Source organism: Rattus norvegicus, chromosome 13 (assembly GCF_036323735.1).
Source record: "Rattus norvegicus strain BN/NHsdMcwi chromosome 13, GRCr8, whole genome shotgun sequence".
In the NCBI taxonomy this organism is placed as follows: domain Eukaryota; kingdom Metazoa; phylum Chordata; class Mammalia; order Rodentia; family Muridae; genus Rattus; species Rattus norvegicus.
The window spans coordinates 48,724,321-48,743,663 of NC_086031.1; the positions used below are offsets into that span (position 1 = coordinate 48,724,321).

Consider the following 19,343-nt stretch of genomic DNA (forward strand, 5'->3'; position numbering starts at 1 on the left):
GGTGAGGGCCAGTCCTGGAACATGGCCCCAAGGTCTGGCATGATGTTGTAATCATGATACAAACCAAAAGCAAGCAATTCTTGCTTGTAATCCCAGCACTGAGAGACTGAGGCAGGAGGATTACCAGTTGGCTGCCAACCTGAGGTTATAGTAAGATCCTGACTCAAAACATCAGCAAAACAAAACAAAACAAAAACAAAAAAAAAACAAAACAAAAAACAAAAAAACAAAACAAAACAAAAAAACAAAAAAAAAACCCCAAAAAACCAAAATGGCACTGTGGAGTTGTTTCACAGAATCATTCTGCCTAGTGGACAGAAAACAGACTGGGAGGGTACTAGGGACAGGAGATTTCCCCAGGGGGACTTAAGGCAGATACCTGTCTCTTTTTCCTCTTTGGCTTTCCTTATATCCACTGCTAAGACGATGGGGGATGGCATCTAGGGGACAGGGGTAGTTGGTCACTTTAGGGCTAGGCTCCTGATGATGAGTTTCTGCTGTAGTGATGGATCCGAGGGCAGGTAGACTCAAGTAGATGAGGGGCAGGCTCTGCACTGGGCATTCAGGCTGGGTTTGTGGGTCCGCAGCGTCAGCCAGTCCAATACCAGCCCCAAACCCACACTGGGTGTCATAGCTGCCTCCCGTGGTTCAGAAGTCTGGTGCCCAGAAAGACTACCCCAGGTCACATGGCTGACTGAAGTACTGGTCTGATTCCAGAGCTTGGGCCTGAGACAGGAGAGGGAGGGAGAGTGAGTGGTTCTCATAACCTCCAGGCTTCGGTTTCCTCCAGTCTGTTTTTGGGTGAAGCCCTGGACTTGGTGGATACCTTCTGGAATAGTCCAGTCCATAGCTGTGGAAAGACCTGTAGATTCTACCTGTCCCCAGTGCTCTGGTGATGTGGAAAGCCATGGTCATTGGCTTCAGGATAGCCTGGGAATGACATGGTCTGATCCAGTGACCTAAGGATCTCCTGTGAGCGCCGTGAGGCAGGAATCTGTGTTTGCTCCCATCTGCTTCAGAAGGTGGCTTCCTGGTCTGTGAGTATAGTGGAATACCGTTAGGGGTCATTTTATGACTACTTTTGAAAGGAGCCAATGGCACTTGGTTTTACCCAGTGTCTCTGGACTATATTCTCTGGTTTTGGCCATCCAAGCAGTGTTGGGTATGAGTTAGATCTTGTGGAATGGGTCTCAGACATTGACTGGTCACCCCAACAAGCTTTGTGTCAACTTACCCTAGCATAGCTTGCAGGCAGGACAGCATTGCAGATCAAAGGTTTTGTGACTGGGTTGGTGTATACATCTTCCTTCCTTCCTTCCTTCCTTCCTTCCTTCCTTCCTTCCTTCCTTCCTTCCTCCCTCCCCCCCTCCCTCCCTCTCTCCTTCCCTCCTTCCCTCCCTTCTTTCTTTCTTTCCTTCCTTCCCTATTTCTTTCTTTCTTTCTTTTCTTTTTTCTTTCCTCCCTCCCTCCCTCCTTCCCTCCTTCCCTCCCTTCTTTCTTTCTTTCCTTCCTTCCCTCTTTCTTTCTCTTTCTTTCTTTTCTTTTTTCTTTCCTCCCTCCCTCCCTCCTTCCCTCCTTCCCTCCTCCCTTCTTTCTCTCTCTCTCTCTCTCTCTCTCTCTCTCTCTCTCTCTCTCTCTGGTAGCTTGCAGAGTTTCTTGTGGAGGAAGAAGAGGCAGAAAGAATCTAGGATTGAAGGACACCAGAACTCTCTCTTTTTTTTTTTTCTTTATTAACTTGAGTATTTCTTATTTACATTTCGATTGTTATTCCCCTTCCCAGTTTCCGGGCCAACATCCCCCCCTCCCCCTCCCCTTCTATATGAGTGTTCCCCTCCCCATCCTCCCCCCATTACCACCCTCCCCACAACAATCACGTTCACTGGGGGGTTCAGTCTTGGCAGGACCCAGGGCTTCCCCTTCCACTGGTGCTCTTACTAGGCTATTCATTGCTACCTATGAGGTCAGAGTCCAGGGTCAGTCCATGTATAGTCTTTAGGTAGTGACTTAGTCCCTGGAAGCTCTGGTTGCTTGGCATTGTTGTTCATATGGGGTCTCGAGCCCCTTCAAGCTCTTCCAGTCCTTTCTCTGATTCCTTCAACGAGGGTCCCGTTCTCAGTTCAGTGGTTTGCTGCTGGCATTCGCCTATGTATTTGCTGTATTCTGGCTGGGACACCGGAACTCTTAAGTCACCTGAGCCAAGCTCATGTAAGCTCACAGAGACCGAAGCAGCAAGCACAGGGTGTGGATCTGCACACCCCGTCCTTTGTGTGTGTGATGGATTTTAGTTTTGTGTTTTTATGGAACTCCTGAGTGTGGATGAGTGAGTCTCCGATTCTTGTGCCTTCTCGTGAGCTCTTTTCCTTCTGTTGTTATTTTTTTTTCTTGTCCAACTTTGATGCGTTGGTTTTATTTTGTGTTAGTGTGTTTTATTTTGTAGCGTTTTGTTATCTCTTAGAGGTCTGCTATGTTCCAGCGAGACACAGAAAGGGAGTGACCCAGAGGGAGGCAAGTAGGGAAAAGACTGGGAGGGCCGCATGTAGGGAAACTGTAATTCAGGGTATATTAGATGAGAAGAGAATGTTTTTGATAAGAGGAGAGAAAAAAGAATATAGCAAGAGAGGCTAGAGAAATAGCTCAGCTGGGAAGAGTACTGACTGCTCTCGTGGAGAACTGGGGTTCAGTTCCCAGCATACACATGGTTGGTGACAACCATTTGTAACCTTATTTCAAGGTGATCTGACTTCCTCTTCTGGAAATACTGGAACTGACTGTAACCGCTGAGCATTGACTGTTACAACAGGAAAACAACAGAGAAAGCCTAAACCTAAGTGAGGTCACAGCTTTGAGGTTAGGGACGAATCTGTCTCTGTGACAGCTGAACTAGTCCAGCACCACAGCCCATACTCAGGGCTTAAATGTTTTATCCTCTTTATTTATCTGTGTGATTGTGTGTGTGTGTGTGTGTGTGTGTGTGTGTGTCTGTGTCTGTGTGTGTGTGTCTGTGTGTGTGTGTGTCTGTGTGTGTGTGTCTGTGTGTGTGTGTGTCTGTGTGTGTGTGTGTCTGTGTGTGTGTGTCTGTGTGTGTGTGTGTGTGTGCGTGCGCGCGCGCGTGTGTGTGTAATTACCAATTGTTTTATTCTTTGGCTGCGTCTTCCTGCTGGGTGTTTAAACCCTGCAAGGTGGCCCCAGGTTCGCTCATTTCCAGTTACTGATAAGGTCAGTGGAGGCTCCTCAGAAGTTACTCTTAGGGACTAGGTAGGAACTCCATGGCTCCTTTAGGTGGTGGTGGATTTTTTTTTAATTTATTTTTAATTTTGTGTCTGTGTGTGGGTTTGTGCAGGTGAGTGCAGGTGCCCATGGAGGCCAGAGGATGTCGGATCCCCTGGAGCTGGAGTTACACTTCAGCTGTGAGCTGCCCTGTGTGGGTGCCGCAGATTGAACTCAGGGCCTGGCAGGAGCGGTAAGCATTTTTAGGCACTGAGCTATCTCTCTGGGCCCTTGTGCCCCACCCCACTGGTGTTATCTCCTGGGATGGGTCAGAGTCTTCCTGACCAAGTAGCTTTTCTTGGAAGTGTTGGGGACCTTTTCCTCTGCGCTCATCTTTCTCTTTGTAGAATAAAACCGGTGAGTTCAGCCTGCGGACTCTCCAGGCCTCTCTGACCAGGAGACCATGGCATGTGACTAGCTGGAGCTTCGGGGTCCTTCCTGGGTTGTCCCCTCCCCTGAGACCTTGTTGACTGGGGAATACTGGCTGTCCTTTGGGTCCCTTGTGTTCTCATCTCTGTGTCCATTGAGGGTGGTTTTGAACACCCAGCCCATGACATCATGTGAAAGAAGGAATGGCGTTTAAAACTTAGCTTTTGTGTGACACCTTGGTAAAGCTCAGACGGGGACATTTAAAAAGAAATCCTGACTCTGTAAAGGCTTCTTTTTCCTGATTAGAAACTGAACTCATATCTTAATAAAATCTTAAGAGAAATGAAATCTTGGTTCTTTAGGTAAGTTTCTGTAAACCCATGCTGTTTTTAAGGTTTAAATTCCATAAAGCTCTCTGTGACGTTAACCCTGTGACATTAACCCTGTGACTGTGGCGTTAACCCATTGGTTTTACCCTAATCTCTCTCTCTTCTTATTCTGATAGTCCTTTGCCTTTGAACAGAACTTCTGTACAAAATCCTCTCTCATCTAAATAAATTTCTTTTCTCTTTAACCTTCATTAAAATATTTTATAACATACACACATATACATATAATTTTTTTTTGCTTTTAACAGAATGTCTTTTACTAATTCTTTGCCAGTTTCATACATGTAAACAGCGTATCTTGGTCATATCACCCTCAGCTATCCTTTCACACTTCTTGGGGTACCCTTCTCCACTTCAGGCCCTCCCCACTTTTTTGTTGTGACTCACCGAGCCTGTTAATGTTGCTCATTGGAATATTGACTGATTTTTGTTGACTTGATCTTGTGCAGGTCACCATAGCTAAGGTCGGTTCCCAGGAGGTAACACCCCAGGGGTGGTGCACAAGGGGCTGGAGAGATGGCTCAGTGCTTAGGAGTGCAGAACTGCTCCTGCAGAGGTCCCGAGCTCAGTTTGCAGCTCCCACATAGGACAGCTTATGTGAACCCCGTGGCCAGGTCATATCCTGAAGACAGAATTTCACAGGACATCCCCCTGTCCTGCTCTTACTTTCTGTCTTCCTCTTCCAAGATGAGATGCTCCCTGAGCCTCAGGTGGGAGTGGGTGTGTCTGATACAGATGCCCCACTTAGAGCTGAGCACCCAGTAGTCGATTTATTTTCAATACTTGTACCAGTTGTCTCTGCTGTGACCGCTACAGAAAGCAGCTTCTCTGGCCAAGGCTGGGGGCAGCACTAATCTACAAATGTAAATACTTAGAAAATGGTCTGGCATCATGCCCATATAGACAGAGTAGAGCTCCCTCGAGAGCCTATGCCCTCCGTACTTACAGGCTTTTGACCCATTTCGCAGAACCTGGTATCAGTTTCCTCCTGTGGAGTAGACCTCAAATCCAATCCAAAATTGGTTGATTATCCGTGTAACTGTCATGCCTCTATTATAGCAGTGGGCACGTCATGCCTAGAAAGTCAGTATTGTAGCATGCAGTGCTCATGGCTTGGTAATACCACTGCTGGCTTTTCTCCCCCTACCCCCCAGCGGCATAGCACATTGTGGCACTATGAAAGCCAGCTGTCTTAAGTTACTTTTCTACTGCGGTGGTAAAACACCATGAGCAAGAAACATAGCTAGAAAATGTTTATTGGGGGCTTACCATTTTGAAGGGTGCGAGTCCATGACCATAATGGTAGGAAGCATGACAATAGGCAGGCAGGCATGGTGCTGGAGCAGTGGCTCAGAAGTTCACATTTTGAGACCCAACTAGGAGCCAGAGAGAGCTAACTGGGAATGGCATGAGCTTCTGAGACCTTAAAACCCACCCCTAGAGAGACACCTCCTTTAACAAGGCCACGCCTCCTAATCCTTCCCAAACAATTCCACCAAGTATTCAAACATATGGCCTATAGGGACCATGCTCACTCAAGCCGCCATGCTAGCTGTTAGGAAGGTTTTAGGTGACCACCAGCTTGATTATCTTTGTCCTGAAACCAAGGTGTGTTAGGTTCCTACTATCTAGGTCTGGCACATAACTAAGAAGAGTGGTCACGGTGTGGTCCTATGAGGCTTTCCTGACTAACAATACCTAGGGAGACATCCCACACTTGGCACTGAGATTTTCATTAAGTAACCATGTCTTTTGGGGGAGCACTGTTCACCTATATAGGGAGGGTATCTGTGCTCAAACTCCTTTAAAAAAAAACTATATTTTAAAATAAGCTTACCAAGTAGTGGATCGCTAAAGGATTTGTCACATATCCTAGGTTTTAAGTGACTCGCTCTCCCCTGTTTATCTCCTTTTTAATTTTTTTGTTTTATTTTTCCTTACAAAATTTAGAAGACATTTTTAATGAAGCTGCTTTGTATTTTAATGAAACCCAGAAAGCTATGTCTGAAATAAAGGCAAAACATTTTATAGCAGCCATCGAGATAATACATGGGTTTTTTTTTAACCAATAAACTTAAATGAACTAATTCATTAAAGATTTAAGTATTTAGAAACTGAATTTGTTTTTTTTTTTTAAATCATTTCTTATTTAGGCTCACGAAGCTACAAATCAGGACACAGCTCTGGCTTTTACTTTGCATTTGTTTAGTGTCTGCCCCTTCCCTGTGGTCTAGGTGTATACTTCTGCGGGTGAGCGTCTCATTTCTCTGGGAGAGCTGATAGCACAGGCGTAATTCATCATTCCAGGTTGGGCTTGCGGGAGTAGCAGAGCCCATAGAGTCCCATCCCCGAAGAGGGCTGTGCCCTATTGTGAAGGCCAGGTTATTCACTCAGCGGATAGAGACTCCAGAACTAATATCAACTAAATCCCACCTGACGGAGGCTGTTAGGTTAAATATACCCTTTGCTTTTTATTTTACTGTCTTAGTTACATTATAAACTAAAAGGCACTTGGGCCAACAACACCGTTGTCTTATGGACCACGTGAACAATATAGAAGCCCTAGCCAGCAGCATACGGATACACACATAAAGACCAGTTTTAAAGGTACAGAGCCTGACATGATTGGTCAGGGGTATACACAGGGTGAACAGGCACCAATGCTACGTTCTGAAATTTATTATTATTATTATTATTTATTATTATTATTAATTGAACAAGAGTCTTGAAAGGTCTGATTTCAGAAGGGGAAGCACAGGTGAACAGGCAATATCTTTTATATTTTAATGTCAATAAAAGTAAGTTGAAATGTACCTTAAATTTTAGGGATTAGTATTACTTCAAGATTTAATAACAGCCATTTTTATTACATTTGGAGCGAGTGTACCCAGATTTTAATTTACTGCTGGTTTGGAGTGCACTGCCTATAATTTTCACTGTGAAAGGGAAATTTAATGTAAAGACCTTTGGTAAACATTTTATCCACTTTTGAAGGAAATCTATGTATCCAATGTAAAATTTCGTGGAATTTTCTTTACCTTATGACACTGGTGAATATTATTTTATATAAGGGAACAGCAAAGTCTTATGAAGAGCTGGTTGGATGTGTTGGGGATAGTGGGACTAGCAGTCAAGCCGGATGACCTGGGTCGATCCCTGGAACACACACAGTTGGAAGCGAGAACTGAGTGTCCTCTGACCTTCACGTGTACGCTGTGACACGTGAGTAACCCCATCAAACAAAGGCAGACAGGCAAATGCTTTATGAGCTGTTTAGTAGACCCAGAGGTATCACACTAATACTTTTTTCTTTTAAAGATTTACTTATTTTATGTATATGAATACACTGTCTCTGTCTTCAGACACACCAGGGGAGGGCATTAGATCCCATTACAGATGGTTGTGAGCCACCATGTGGTTGCTGGGAATTGAACTCAGGGCCTCTGGAAGAGCAGTCAGTGCTCTTCACCTCTGAGCTATCTCTCCAGCACTTCTAATAGGTTTAAGAAGCTAAAAGTGCCTACATTTTTAAGGCAGGGTACCTCTATTAGGACTTTTAACACAGTCCACAGACACTCATGTTTATACATAGGCCCATACAGTTTTAAACTCCGCATGCCAAAAGAGAAATAGAAAGTAAATTTAATGCACATTTTTAAAAATAAAAAAGCATAAGAAAAAAACTGACGCAGCTACAGGTTGAGCTGGGGGGAGGGGTTCTATAGACAATGACATGATAGTCACGTGGAGGCCACCGGAACACACCTGACACAACTGTGTTAGTGAAGTAAAAAGTTTTTTTCCTCTGCCTTTGGAGACAAAGAGGCTGAGTCTCAGGGCATCGGTAATTCCGACTTTTGTTTGTCTGTTGGTGTTTTGTCTGGTACTTTCAGTCCTGTCCCGTGAGGTTGCCACGCCAGGGCCCCTTTGTCCAGGCTGCAGTGTGAGCACCAAGAAGGCAGTGTGCAAGCACTGAATTCGTGGGTCTGAAGGTAAAGTTCCTGGGCTGAAATATTCATGTGGGCTAATGAGTTCTGGAATAGTCTTTGGGCAGTAAGAAGAGAGAGCCATAGGTCTGGCATAAGGAATGTGGTTGTACCCCTGGGAGGGCAAGCATAGGAAGGCAAGAGTCTTTGAAGTCCCCATGAGACCAGAGACAATTAAGCTAGAATACAGACTGAGGCATGGCAATTCCTGTGCACTTGTTCTTAGTCATGTTCTGGGGAGCTTTTAGAGAACACCCCAGCTTTCTCTTGAATTGCTGAAGTTCCGTGGCTGAAGAAGGAGCACGGACTCTAACCGTCCACAGTGTCCAGACACTTCCCTAAGGGGAGAGCTGTAGGTAGAGGAAAGATCGGGGAAAGTAACTGTGCCGTGTCCCACCGTCCTCCCTCTGCCGTGTCCCACAGTCCTTCTCCCTCTGCTCTGTCCCACAGTCCTCCCTCTGCCGTGTTCTACAGTCCTCCCTTTGCTGTGTCCCACAGTCCTCCTCCCTCTTTGCTGTGTCCCACAGTCTTCCTCTTTCTGCTCTGCTCCACAGTCCTCCCTCTGCCGTGTCCCACAGTCCTCCTCCCTCTGCCATGTCCCACAGTCCTCCCTCTGCTCTGTCCCACAGTCCTCCCTTTGCTGTGTCCCACAGTCCTCCTCCCTCTTTGCTGTGTCCCACAGTCCTCCTCCCTCTTTTATGGGTAAGGTGGACTGAATAAGAGGGAATGGAGGTGGTCCAGAGCGCTGCAGAGTGGGACAGAACATGTTACCTGAGTCCTGTTGCCCACCACTTCTGTTTAAAGGGGGTGGGCACTAGGGGGACGTTGCTGCCGGATGTTGCCGCCGGACATTGCCGGTTCTCTTTGCATTTCCCCCATTTCTCACAGAGAGCCACGAGAGGCTCTGTATCCTTTCTGTCAATTCTTACCAAACCTGTCCCGCAGCAGGATGATGTTATCATTTAATTTCCCGTCTTTATCTGGATTTCCCATCACACAGCTTGTACTGAGGCCAGAGAGGATTACAGGAAAAAACCGGTTCCTATCCCTACATGTTTTCAGGATAAACCTTATTCCAATACTTGAGGCTGAATGGTCACAAGGGACAGGCGTACATGAAGAGAAAACTGTTGGGGCCTCTGGCGAGAGTCCCTCCTCACGTCCACTCCAAGTCCTAAGGACATCTGATAGATCTCTCCCATCACTTGTTGCCCGGGCATCCCAAGGCAGGCCTGAGAGTAGCCACAGAAGGACCGGAAGCTCTCTCTGGTTTGGATCTATCAGCTTGTCCACACTTACTCGCTCCCCAGTCAGAGTCCGAACCCACTGTCTCTCTCAGAACTGAGTCCTGTGGTCCTGTCCCTGCTGTGACGCCTGTGGGGTGATTTCAGTTTCCTTGGTGAATTAGGATAATTCTCTCACAAAGTGGGGAGCAATCAACAATCTGTCAGAGAAGACACTGAGTTTTATGAATGGCTTTGGCTTTGTTTTTAGTTTTAAATTGCCATTGAGGAAAGAGCGCAAATGGGTAGCTCCCCCCCACCTCCTTTGGACCTCATATTCTGAAGACTGTCTTGTCACCTGGGGAATTATCTTAGCATTCTTGGGGATAAGCTACAGTAAAGGGACACCGGAGGAATTGAATGTGAATGCAGTTAGGGTATAATGAAGAAGTAAACAAGGCATTAATGTGGTGATGTGGGCGGTCACAGTTAACTAAGAGTTCCCTGGGAGTCTGCATGTGAAGCCTGTTGGATTTAGGACCCTGAGGGAGACAGAGTCCAGTGGCGTCTATGGGGAACTATGTCTGTAGGGTAAGAGCCATTGCAGTACCCTGTCCAGAGTCCTGCCTGCCATTCCAGTCACCTTGGTGGGTGCTGGGGAAGGTGGAAGGAAGGATAGAAGAGACTGAGTGACTCAACAGCCCAGGAAAGCGTGAGTGTGGTAGGGTCTCATTAGCACCCGCATGGCTGTCCCCTATATGGTCACCCTGTGGTCAGTGACCATGTGGTCAGTGGTCAGCTCCATGAAATTCCCAGGTTCAGCCAATCTGAAATGCCACTGTACTATACAGTCAACACTCAGTGTGTGCATCGTTGTCTGGCTTACATCCCAGAAGGGCGAGAGAAGAGGGCCGGGCACAACACTGGCCCTTGGCCATATGGACTATGGGAAAAAGACAGGCAGGGAGAGGCGGCCCCGTGCTACCGTCTGTGGGAGCTTGCCACAGACTTCCAAGTGCTCTGGGCAAAGAAGGCAGGCAGGCAGGCAGGCAGGCAGGCAAAAAAGGAAGGATGAAAAGGAAGGAAGGAAGGAAGGAGAAACGGTGCCTATCGTTCTTCCTGGCTGGCTTGCCAGCTGATTCAGATACAGATTTGAATCCAAGGCTGACCTGCTGAGACTTCCAGGATCTTGTGTCCCAGAACAATAAATGAGATGAGGGACACACAGAAATAGAAACAGAGTCAGTTTATTACGAGAGGAAACAGCCCCCCACAAAGGTGGAAGCAGGCTAGTGATTTGGGAAGGCAGACGCTCAAAAGTCCAGTGTTGTATTTAGGGCACTTCCATAGCACCTGCCCTCCCAACATTTGTGTATTAAGGGCATTTCTCATGCATGCCCTGCTCTGTTAGTTACACATGGCCACAATGGTGCTGCTTGCTATGTCAAATGGACAGTCACACGACCCCTTCCCTCCACATCGCAGATACCCACCACTCAACGTGGCTGTAGACCTTCACGCAAGAGCTAAATTTATAATCGCGAACCTCAGATAAATCTGGGTGACATTCGCTGCGCGACTGGTTCTTAGCCATACCACTGAAAACTAGCAATCAAAGACATGGGCGTCATCAAAATTAAAGGCTTTTGTATTTTGAAACTCATCACAGAAAATAGAAAGATGGCCCTAAGGTTAAAGAATTGTTTTGTAAATCCTGTGTCTGATGCTCCCCTGGTTCTCTGTGGGGTGAAGACACTGCGGCTGTCTCTCGCAGCCGTGTAGGTAGGGAATGCAGCCTGTCAGGCTGTAACTCCCCACTGACAGGAAGCTGAAAGCCAGAATCTGTAAAGGACATGATTCAGCAGTGTAAAGACGGATATTCAAAGGGGGAGAATGGATTCCTTAAGTGGTCCTCTGATCGCCACAGTTACACAGTGCCCAATAAAAATAAAATGATTTTTTTTTAAATTGGTAAAGGATTTGAATAGATATTTTCCTAAAGAAAATAATCAGGGCTGGAGAGAGGGCTCAGCAGTTAAGAGCACTGACTGCTCTTCCACAGGTCCCGAGTTCAATTCCCAGCAACCACACGGTGGCTCACAACCACCTGTAATGGGATCCGATGCCCTCTTCTGGTGTGTCTGAAGACAGCGACAGTGTACTCACATACATTAAACAAACAAACAAACAAACAAAATCACCCAATAGCTGATGAGTGGTGTCCAGCTGCCATTCAGACAGTAGGGAAATGCAGCTTATGACCAACAGGAAATGCAAACAAGCCACAGATCAAGACCGTGTATCTTAGGAGGGGGCATATGTGACACAGAAGCAGCCAGTGTGAACACAGCGCAGCCCTGTCCTCTCAGGATGTGAGTTGAAGAGGCACACGACCCTTTGAGAAGGGGAACGGTGTCGGAGAGCGCACAGAGCGCAGGGCAGAGTTTGGAAGCTCATCAGAGCACAGCTTTAAATGAAGACCAGAGTTTATGCTTACTGTAGCTGTGTGTGTATAGATGTGTGGTTATAGCCACACGTGTATGCATAGCATATATAGCATATATACCATGCATGGTTATACAATATGTATATGTGGATATTTATATTATACATACGTGTGTCTGTATAGTGGTGCTGAGTATAGAACTCGGGCAAGCGCGTGCTAAGCAAGTGCTACCATTTAACTTTACCTCCAGCCACAGAGCACTGGAAACTCTGTTACTCATGGGGTGAAAACCTCACGGTATCGCCATGGACAGTAGAAATTATTGAGCCATTAGTGATGAAGACAAAATGAACTCACAAAGGAAAAGATAAAGAAGAATGCCAACTCCTGCATGGTGTGGTCTAGACACGTAAGGCAGAATGGATACAGGCGCAAAGTGCGCCAAGTGTCTTAGTTCTCTGGTTGGTGGGATCGTTGAGTCCCCCCATGTCTCTGCCTCTGTCTTTCATCCCCCTCTCCTCTGGCTTCCCAACCTCAGCGAACAGCACCTCTTTGCTCTAGGGCTGTTGGGAGGAGCAGGGCTAGAGATGTGGACCTGAAAAGACCCAGAGCAAGGGCTGGAGATTAGTACAGAAAGGGAAGGGACTGGGGGTGCCCTCGTGTCATGGGGCGGGTTGAGCCATTCTGTGGAAGTCAGGGAGCATGGAGTGGACCTCAGTGAGAGCCTCGGCCTTCCTAGAGCTGTGGGAGATTAGATTGAATGACACAGGTTTTGGGGCCAGGCAGATTCTGTCAGGCTGGGTTCCCACTGGCAGCTGGGTGGTCTCAGGACAGTTCAGTGTCTCAGCCTGTTCCCCCAGCTGTTAAGTGAGAAGAATAAAGAGACAACACAAAGGGCCTCAAAATGTAGTGGCTCACACCCAGCAGGTGCCTGTCACAGTCCGAGTGTGTCCGCACTACCCTACTGAGGGCTGTTGTCTCTGCACACTCTGAACACTGTGCTTAGCACCTTTGGCTACAGAGGGAGGAGCATCCTTAGCCTTTGGCGCAGAAGCGGTTCCTGGGCCTTTGTGCAGAACATCTGGGAAAGCACCCTGCCTTCTTCCTCTCATCCCCAGCTGTCCCCTCTGCCACCATGAGAAACATCTTCAAGAGGAACCAGGAGCCCATTGTGGCTCCGGCCACCACCACTGCCACAATGCCTCTGGCACCCGCCGCACCTGTCGATAACTCTACAGAGAGCACGGGCACCGGGGAGAGCCAAGAAGACATGTTCGCCAAGCTGAAGGACAAATTCTTCAATGAGATCAACAAGATCCCTTGTGAGTGGCCCTGGTGGCCAGGAGGGTTACAGGGCTAGCCTGAGAGGCCTTTGACAGGCCAGAGGAGGTGGGGAGCCACTGGGATGGGATTGGCTGGCTTCCTTCTTTGGTCTCAGTTTGGATTTTTCCCCCAGAGGCATGGGCTGGGGAGTATGATCTGGAATTAAGGAAGCCACCAAGGGAGTTTATGTTACATGCCCCAAGCTACAGGGGCCAAGTCAACTTTAAGTATGACTTTAAAATCCCTACCACCCCTCAAAAGAGGAAGATATAAGGTGAAACAGGATAAAGACATTATTCAGGGTTTCAGCAGCATTCAGAAACTGCCTTACTTAGGAGTGTGTAAAATGAGGCTTTCTGAACTCCCGGGAAAGACTCTCTGTGTGGAACCAGGTCTGCTTGCAGGGTCAGCCACATTGGTGGGAGCCAGGACTTCAGGTATCATAGGAAGCAGGGTAGGCATTCTCTAGCCCCTCTGGCTAAGCAAGACCAGCCTTCTGGGAGAACTAGAGCTCAGAAAACCTACCTCTGAGGACTGTCCCAAGGCTGTGATGAGTATCTGCTAGTTGCGAAAAGATCAAAGTAACCAGAAAACCCCAGCAACAGCCTGAACTTATTCCATGTACACTGCGGCTGCTAGCTCAGCAGGCTGTGTCCACAAGGGAGGCAGCCAAGAGCAAGGTACACATACACACACACACAGACACAGACACACACACACATCACCTCCCTCCACACACATACACACACACATCACACTACACCACACACACACAGGGGGCAGGAGAATGGGGGAACACACACACACATCACACCACACCACACACACACAGGGGGCAGGAAAATGGGAGAGCACACACACACACACAGGGGGCAGGACAATGGGGGAACACACACACACACACACACTCACACACTCACACAGGGCAGGAGAATGGGGAACACACACACACATCAAACCACACCACACACACACACACACACACACACACATACACGGGGCAGGAGAATGGGGGAACACACACACACACACACACACACACACACACACACACGGGGCAGGAGAATGGGGGAGTCCCAGTCCCAGCCCACACACGCCCATGCTTGGGATGGGGCTGGTGAGGCTCAGAGTGTCTGTGCTGTGCTGTGTCCACAGTGCCCCCCTGGGCTCTGATTGCCATGGCCGTGGTTGCTGGCCTCCTGCTGCTCACCTGCTGCTTCTGCATCTGTAAGAAGTGCTGCTGCAAGAAGAAGAAAAACAAGAAGGAGAAGGGCAAAGGCATGAAGAACGCCATGAACATGAAGGACATGAAGGGGGGCCAGGTAGGGGGCTGGGGAGGGGCCGGGCTGAGAGATGAGGCAAGGGCCTCGGGCTCCTCCTCTGTGTGAGCCGTTCCCCTCTGCACTCTCTAAGCGGGGGCCATAGTCTCCACATGGCGCCACGTGCCAGCATGCGCTCAGCCTGGAAAAGGTGAGAAAGACGGGGACAATGTATGGACTCCCGAGGAGGCCACTGGGACTAAGTGCTAGACACCATGATGATCATCAGGAAGTCACTGTGGGTAACACTGACTCTTCCTGCCGGGAGATCTGAGGGACAGATACACTTGGCTGGGCGGGGTCCGGGCTCAGATGGGTTGGGGGCAGGTTTGAAGGCACCAAGACGGCCATGTGGAATCCATCACTATCAGATGATGATCTGTCACCCCCTGCCTGTTGGTGTTGGTCTCAGCAGGTCCCTTGGCAAATTGGTGCTTCCTCTAAGTTTAGTCTGGGGCTTCACTGTCCTCTGTTGTCTGTTTGGGGAATGACTGGGAGAAGTCTTTTCTCAAGGCTTCACACTGAAGGCTGGAAGCAGGGACTGAGCCCCAAAACCAGCCAAGGGTCATGATGGCCTTTGAATGCTCCTGTGTCTGTGTGCCTATTGGGCCTCAAAGCGTACAGTGTGTGTGTGTGTGTGTGTGTGTGTGTGTGTGTGTGTGTGTGTGTGCACGCACATGGGTATATATGTCTGCCCATGTGTTAGTATGTATATGCATGTGTGTATGCATTATGCATGCATGTGTGTTCCTGTATACATATGTGTGTGCACACATGTGCACATGGATGATGTGCATGCTTGTGTGTGTTAGTATGTATATGCATGTATGCATGTGTATATGCATGCATGTGTGTTCCTGGGCATATGTGTGTGTGTGTGTGTGTGTGTGTGTGTGTGTGTGTGTGTGTGCAACCCAGCCTGGTCTCACCAGGCAGCCACAACTTCAGGGCAGGTGTGGCTGGAAGGACTTTCTCTTATACCACTTCCTTCTCTTTCTGCCTCTCTGGACTCGCTCTGTTCCTGACTGGACTACAATCCTGGTATGTCCCATCCAGGTTGGGGAAATCTGGGCCGGGCAAAAGACTGAGAGGATTTTACAAGGAAAGTGAGCCCCTGCCCCTAGAAGCTGTTTGGCCTGTGGTGTGGTGCCTGACCCCACAGGGAGGAGAGATTCTTGCCCAAGCCAGAGTCATGTCTTCCAAGTGTGGGGCTGTGGTCTGCCTGGGGGGCCTGTGAGCTGTGGGGGAGCCGAGCCCTGCACAGGCTCAGCTGAATGTTGGTCACTGTTGCCTGCCTTGTACCCTAAGGCAACACAGGTCCAAGTCTGCGGATCTTCCCAGGGCATCCTCTGGAAGTGCTGAGTCACGCTTTGGGGCAGCTTCTGCTGCTTTGTGAAGGCCGTTCTGCCTTCTCCTTCCAACTTTCTCCCTACCTGCAGCTCTCCTAGGATGATGACGACGCGGAGACAGGCCTGACTGAAGGAGAAGGAGAAGGCGAGGAGGAGAAAGAGCCGGAGAACCTGGGCAAATTGCAGTTTTCTCTGGACTATGATTTCCAAGCCAACCAGGTGTGTGTGGCTGGGCAATGGGGATAGCGTGAGTGGAAGCCGTTACCCTAGAGACAGTCAGGCCTTGTGCCTTTCTGTGGAGCAGGACAGTTGGAAGCCACAGGGCATATGCATCTTTAACTTTCGCCATAAACCTCTACTGTGGAAGGTCTTAGATGAACTTGGCTGTTAACTTACTGGCCTGGACCCACTCCCAAGGTTCCCACTTGGGGTGAGGGTGGGGTGTTGGCAGGAACCCACTGGGACTAGATCTGGTGCTGGAGCAGTCCAGAGACTCAGACATACCCCCTTTTCCACAGCTCACCGTGGGCGTCCTGCAGGCTGCTGAACTCCCGGCCCTGGACATGGGTGGCACGTCAGACCCTTATGTCAAAGTCTTCCTCCTCCCAGACAAGAAGAAGAAATATGAGACCAAGGTGCACCGGAAGACACTGAACCCAGCCTTCAACGAAACTTTCACCTTCAAGGTGATGGAAACTGACGATGGCTCTGGCTCTCTCTGCCCCTGGGTTCTGCACTCCTTGCTCCGGTCCTCAGCCATGGCTGGATCCCTGGGCTGTGTTCAGTCTGGCCCAGCAGCAGGCTGTAGTAGCCTCCCTTCCACCTCACACGCTGGGTTTTCCAGTCTGCCTTGGTACCCTGTGAGCAACACAGGCCCACACCCTGGGATCGTCCCATAGCATCCCCCCGGGAGTGATGAAGCCACTTTGACCCTCTCTGTGCCCCACAGGTGCCATACCAGGAGTTAGGAGGCAAAACCCTGGTGATGGCTATCTATGACTTTGACCGCTTCTCTAAGCATGACATCATCGGGGAGGTGAAAGTGCCCATGAACACGGTGGACCTTGGCCAGCCCATCGAGGAATGGAGAGACCTACAAGGCGGAGAGAAGGAAGAGGTAAGGTCAGAGCGGCCAGGCTTCTCACCATTTGATGAGGTTGGCTCCGACACACGTATCACAGGGAGAGCAGTGGTTTGAGTCAGGTCTGCCGGTGAAGAGTCTAGTTCCCCGCTGTCTGGCTGATGATGATCCAAGGGAAGCTGAGGCTTTGGTGCCTTCCTCTAGACGGTACCAGCTGGGAATTAGCTGCCCAACTGAAGTACCTTGTACAGTGCCTGGCGTCTGTCAAGCAAACTGTGAAATAAGGACGCCATTATCACTTCTTCCCATCAGACTCTGTGCCTCGGTTTACCCACCAGAAAAGCCAGCCTTGATTCAATAGGACTCCCCATGTTTGGCTTGTCTTCTAGCTACAGCCATCAACCCCTCATTTGCTGTGTGCTGGAATTCCCATCTCAGCTACTTTGCCAGCACCAGTGACCTGTTTCAGCCTATGCGGGGCCCTGAGGAGGTTTGGGGATAAAAGCACTCGGCCTCCTTCTGTTGTCCGAGGTGAAGGTCTGCATACTGGAAGGAGGGCATGATTGGTTGGTCTTATCCTTACCTTGGCGGCCCCATCCCTGAGAAACTGGGTGCCGGCAGAACCTCAGGTTGGGAGTCCTGAGACCTCCCCTGCCCAGAGCTGTGCTGCTGTCTGACTCTGAGAACAGGTCTCCCTGGCAACCTGGATTTCTTGTCGGTTACAAAGTGTCCTTGTGCCTTGTCACACACGAGGTTTAAGGGACATAATACATGGGAAAGGAAGTGCTCTGAGAACCATGCTAAGCCCCACAGCTGACAGCAAAGGATGATGGGGCAGGAGAGATCAAAGAAGAAGGTCCCCAACCGCTTGGCCGCCCAGCACCTGCTTCTTGTGTCCCTTTCACTCAGCTCGGTGGGGATCTGTGCATACCCAACATCCTCCAGGTCTGCTAGGTCCCTCCGCTATGGCTTGTCCTCTGCCTTCTTGAATGTCAGCTTCCTAAGGCCGGGACTGCAAACCACAGTGTGAGGTACTGATGTTGGAAGCTGAAGACCACCTCTGCTTCAGATGTGGGGACTGGTGACTGGGCTGAAATCCCTGCTTTGCCGATCTTGGCAAGATGGGGTCAGCCACACTAGAGGCCACTGGGATAGCTGAGGTGACCCGAATCCTGCTTCTTTCCCCCAAACAGCCAGAGAAGCTGGGTGACATCTGTACCTCCTTGCGCTACGTGCCCACTGCTGGGAAGCTCACCGTCTGTATCCTGGAGGCCAAGAACCTGAAGAAGATGGATGTGGGGGGCCTCTCAGGTGATGCAGAACCACTGCGAGCCACTGTGTGGCAGCAGTGAGCCAGCCACCGTTCCGAGTCCCCTGGGGAGAATAGAAGGTCTTACCCCATTCTGGTCACAGGCTTTCCAGTCCTCCACAGATGCCTGTCCCTATCTGAGTGTCTTCCATAACCTTCTGGCCTTGCTCTGTGGGCCGAGGAAGAGAAGACAGAAAAATGTCATTCTCCAAATGAGCTAACAGCACAGAACTTTTCTCAGGAAGTGTCGGAAGTGTCAGGGCAGGGCTTAACCCAGTCAGTCTTTCTGCCATGCCATCAGAGTAGGGGACGTTTTTTTCCAGAAGAGGCTGAAGGCTCTGCCAACTCTGTTCTGGAAGTGGGTGCTGTTGCCTTCAGACTTACTTGACAGTAAATCTGGCATTGGGCTAGCCTGTGCCACAGGATGCTAATGGTAAAGCTTACTACCTCTGTTGAGCCTCCTCCGACAACGAGCCTTATAGCTGAGATTTGGCTGTCACTGATCAGACTTGTCACCTTGGGCTGATTGTTTCCCTTGTGTGTCCTCAGATTCTCATCAGCCAGGTTTGGAAGACTGGATATGCAGGGTCAGGACTCGGTTCAGTCACCTCCTAGCCCAGGCACCTGACCAGTTAGTCCCCACCCTTCCTTACAAGGTCTTTCTTTTTTTTTTTTTTTTGTGGTTCTTTTTTTCAGAGCTGGGGACCGAACCCAGGGCCTTGTGCTTCCTAGGCAAGCGCTCTACCACTGAGCTAAATCCTCAGCCCCACAAGGTCTTTCTTAAACTCAGAAATTCCCCCAACTTTGTGCACTAGGAGCCCATAAGTGAACAACAGCTAGAGACAGCCTAATGCCCTTCCTACCGGTGACCCAGATGACCCCTCTGCTTCTGGGGCTTACTGTCCCTCCTCTGGGCTTCCCAGGGGCCTGGTTCTAGCACAGTGGAGACCTTGGAGCACGAGGAGGGTTGTCGGGGCTGAGGCACCTCTTGGGTTGGGACTCTCTCTGCAGACCCCTATGTGAAGATCCACTTGATGCAGAATGGCAAGAGACTCAAGAAGAAGAAGACGACGGTGAAGAAGAAGACCTTGAACCCCTACTTCAATGAGTCATTCAGCTTCGAGATCCCCTTTGAGCAGATCCAGGTGCTTAATCCTCGAGGGCCTGGGGTTCTTGGGCTCTGAGCTAACCAGACAAGTATGGGGAGTTAGAGGTCAGCCACGGGCCGGGTGCATTCCACTGGGGAAGGATCTGGATCTGACAGTGCTGGGTGGGACCCTGC

General features: G+C 49.4%; 1 protein-coding gene across 6 annotated transcripts in view; it reads left to right on the forward strand.

Moving 5' to 3' along the window:
* The window catches only part of Syt2 (synaptotagmin 2), a 110,181-nt gene that overhangs the window by 84,687 nt on the left and 6,151 nt on the right, over positions 1–19,343 (forward strand). For 4 of the 6 annotated variants that reach the window (XM_039090349.2, XM_039090348.2, XM_063272035.1 and 1 more), the window contains exons 2-8: positions 12,799–13,002; positions 14,159–14,325; positions 15,771–15,890; positions 16,190–16,357; positions 16,621–16,788; positions 17,946–18,063; positions 19,073–19,206. In XM_039090349.2, coding sequence (XP_038946277.1) covers positions 12,816–13,002; positions 14,159–14,325; positions 15,771–15,890; positions 16,190–16,357; positions 16,621–16,788; positions 17,946–18,063; positions 19,073–19,206 — 1,062 coding nt within the window. In that variant the 5' untranslated portion in view covers positions 12,799–12,815. Of the gene's footprint in view, positions 1–12,798; positions 13,003–14,158; positions 14,326–15,035; positions 15,364–15,761; positions 15,891–16,189; positions 16,358–16,620; positions 16,789–17,945; positions 18,064–19,072; positions 19,207–19,343 lie in introns of those variants that run through there. The other 2 variants (NM_012665.2, XM_063272036.1) reach the window with 2 other exon arrangements.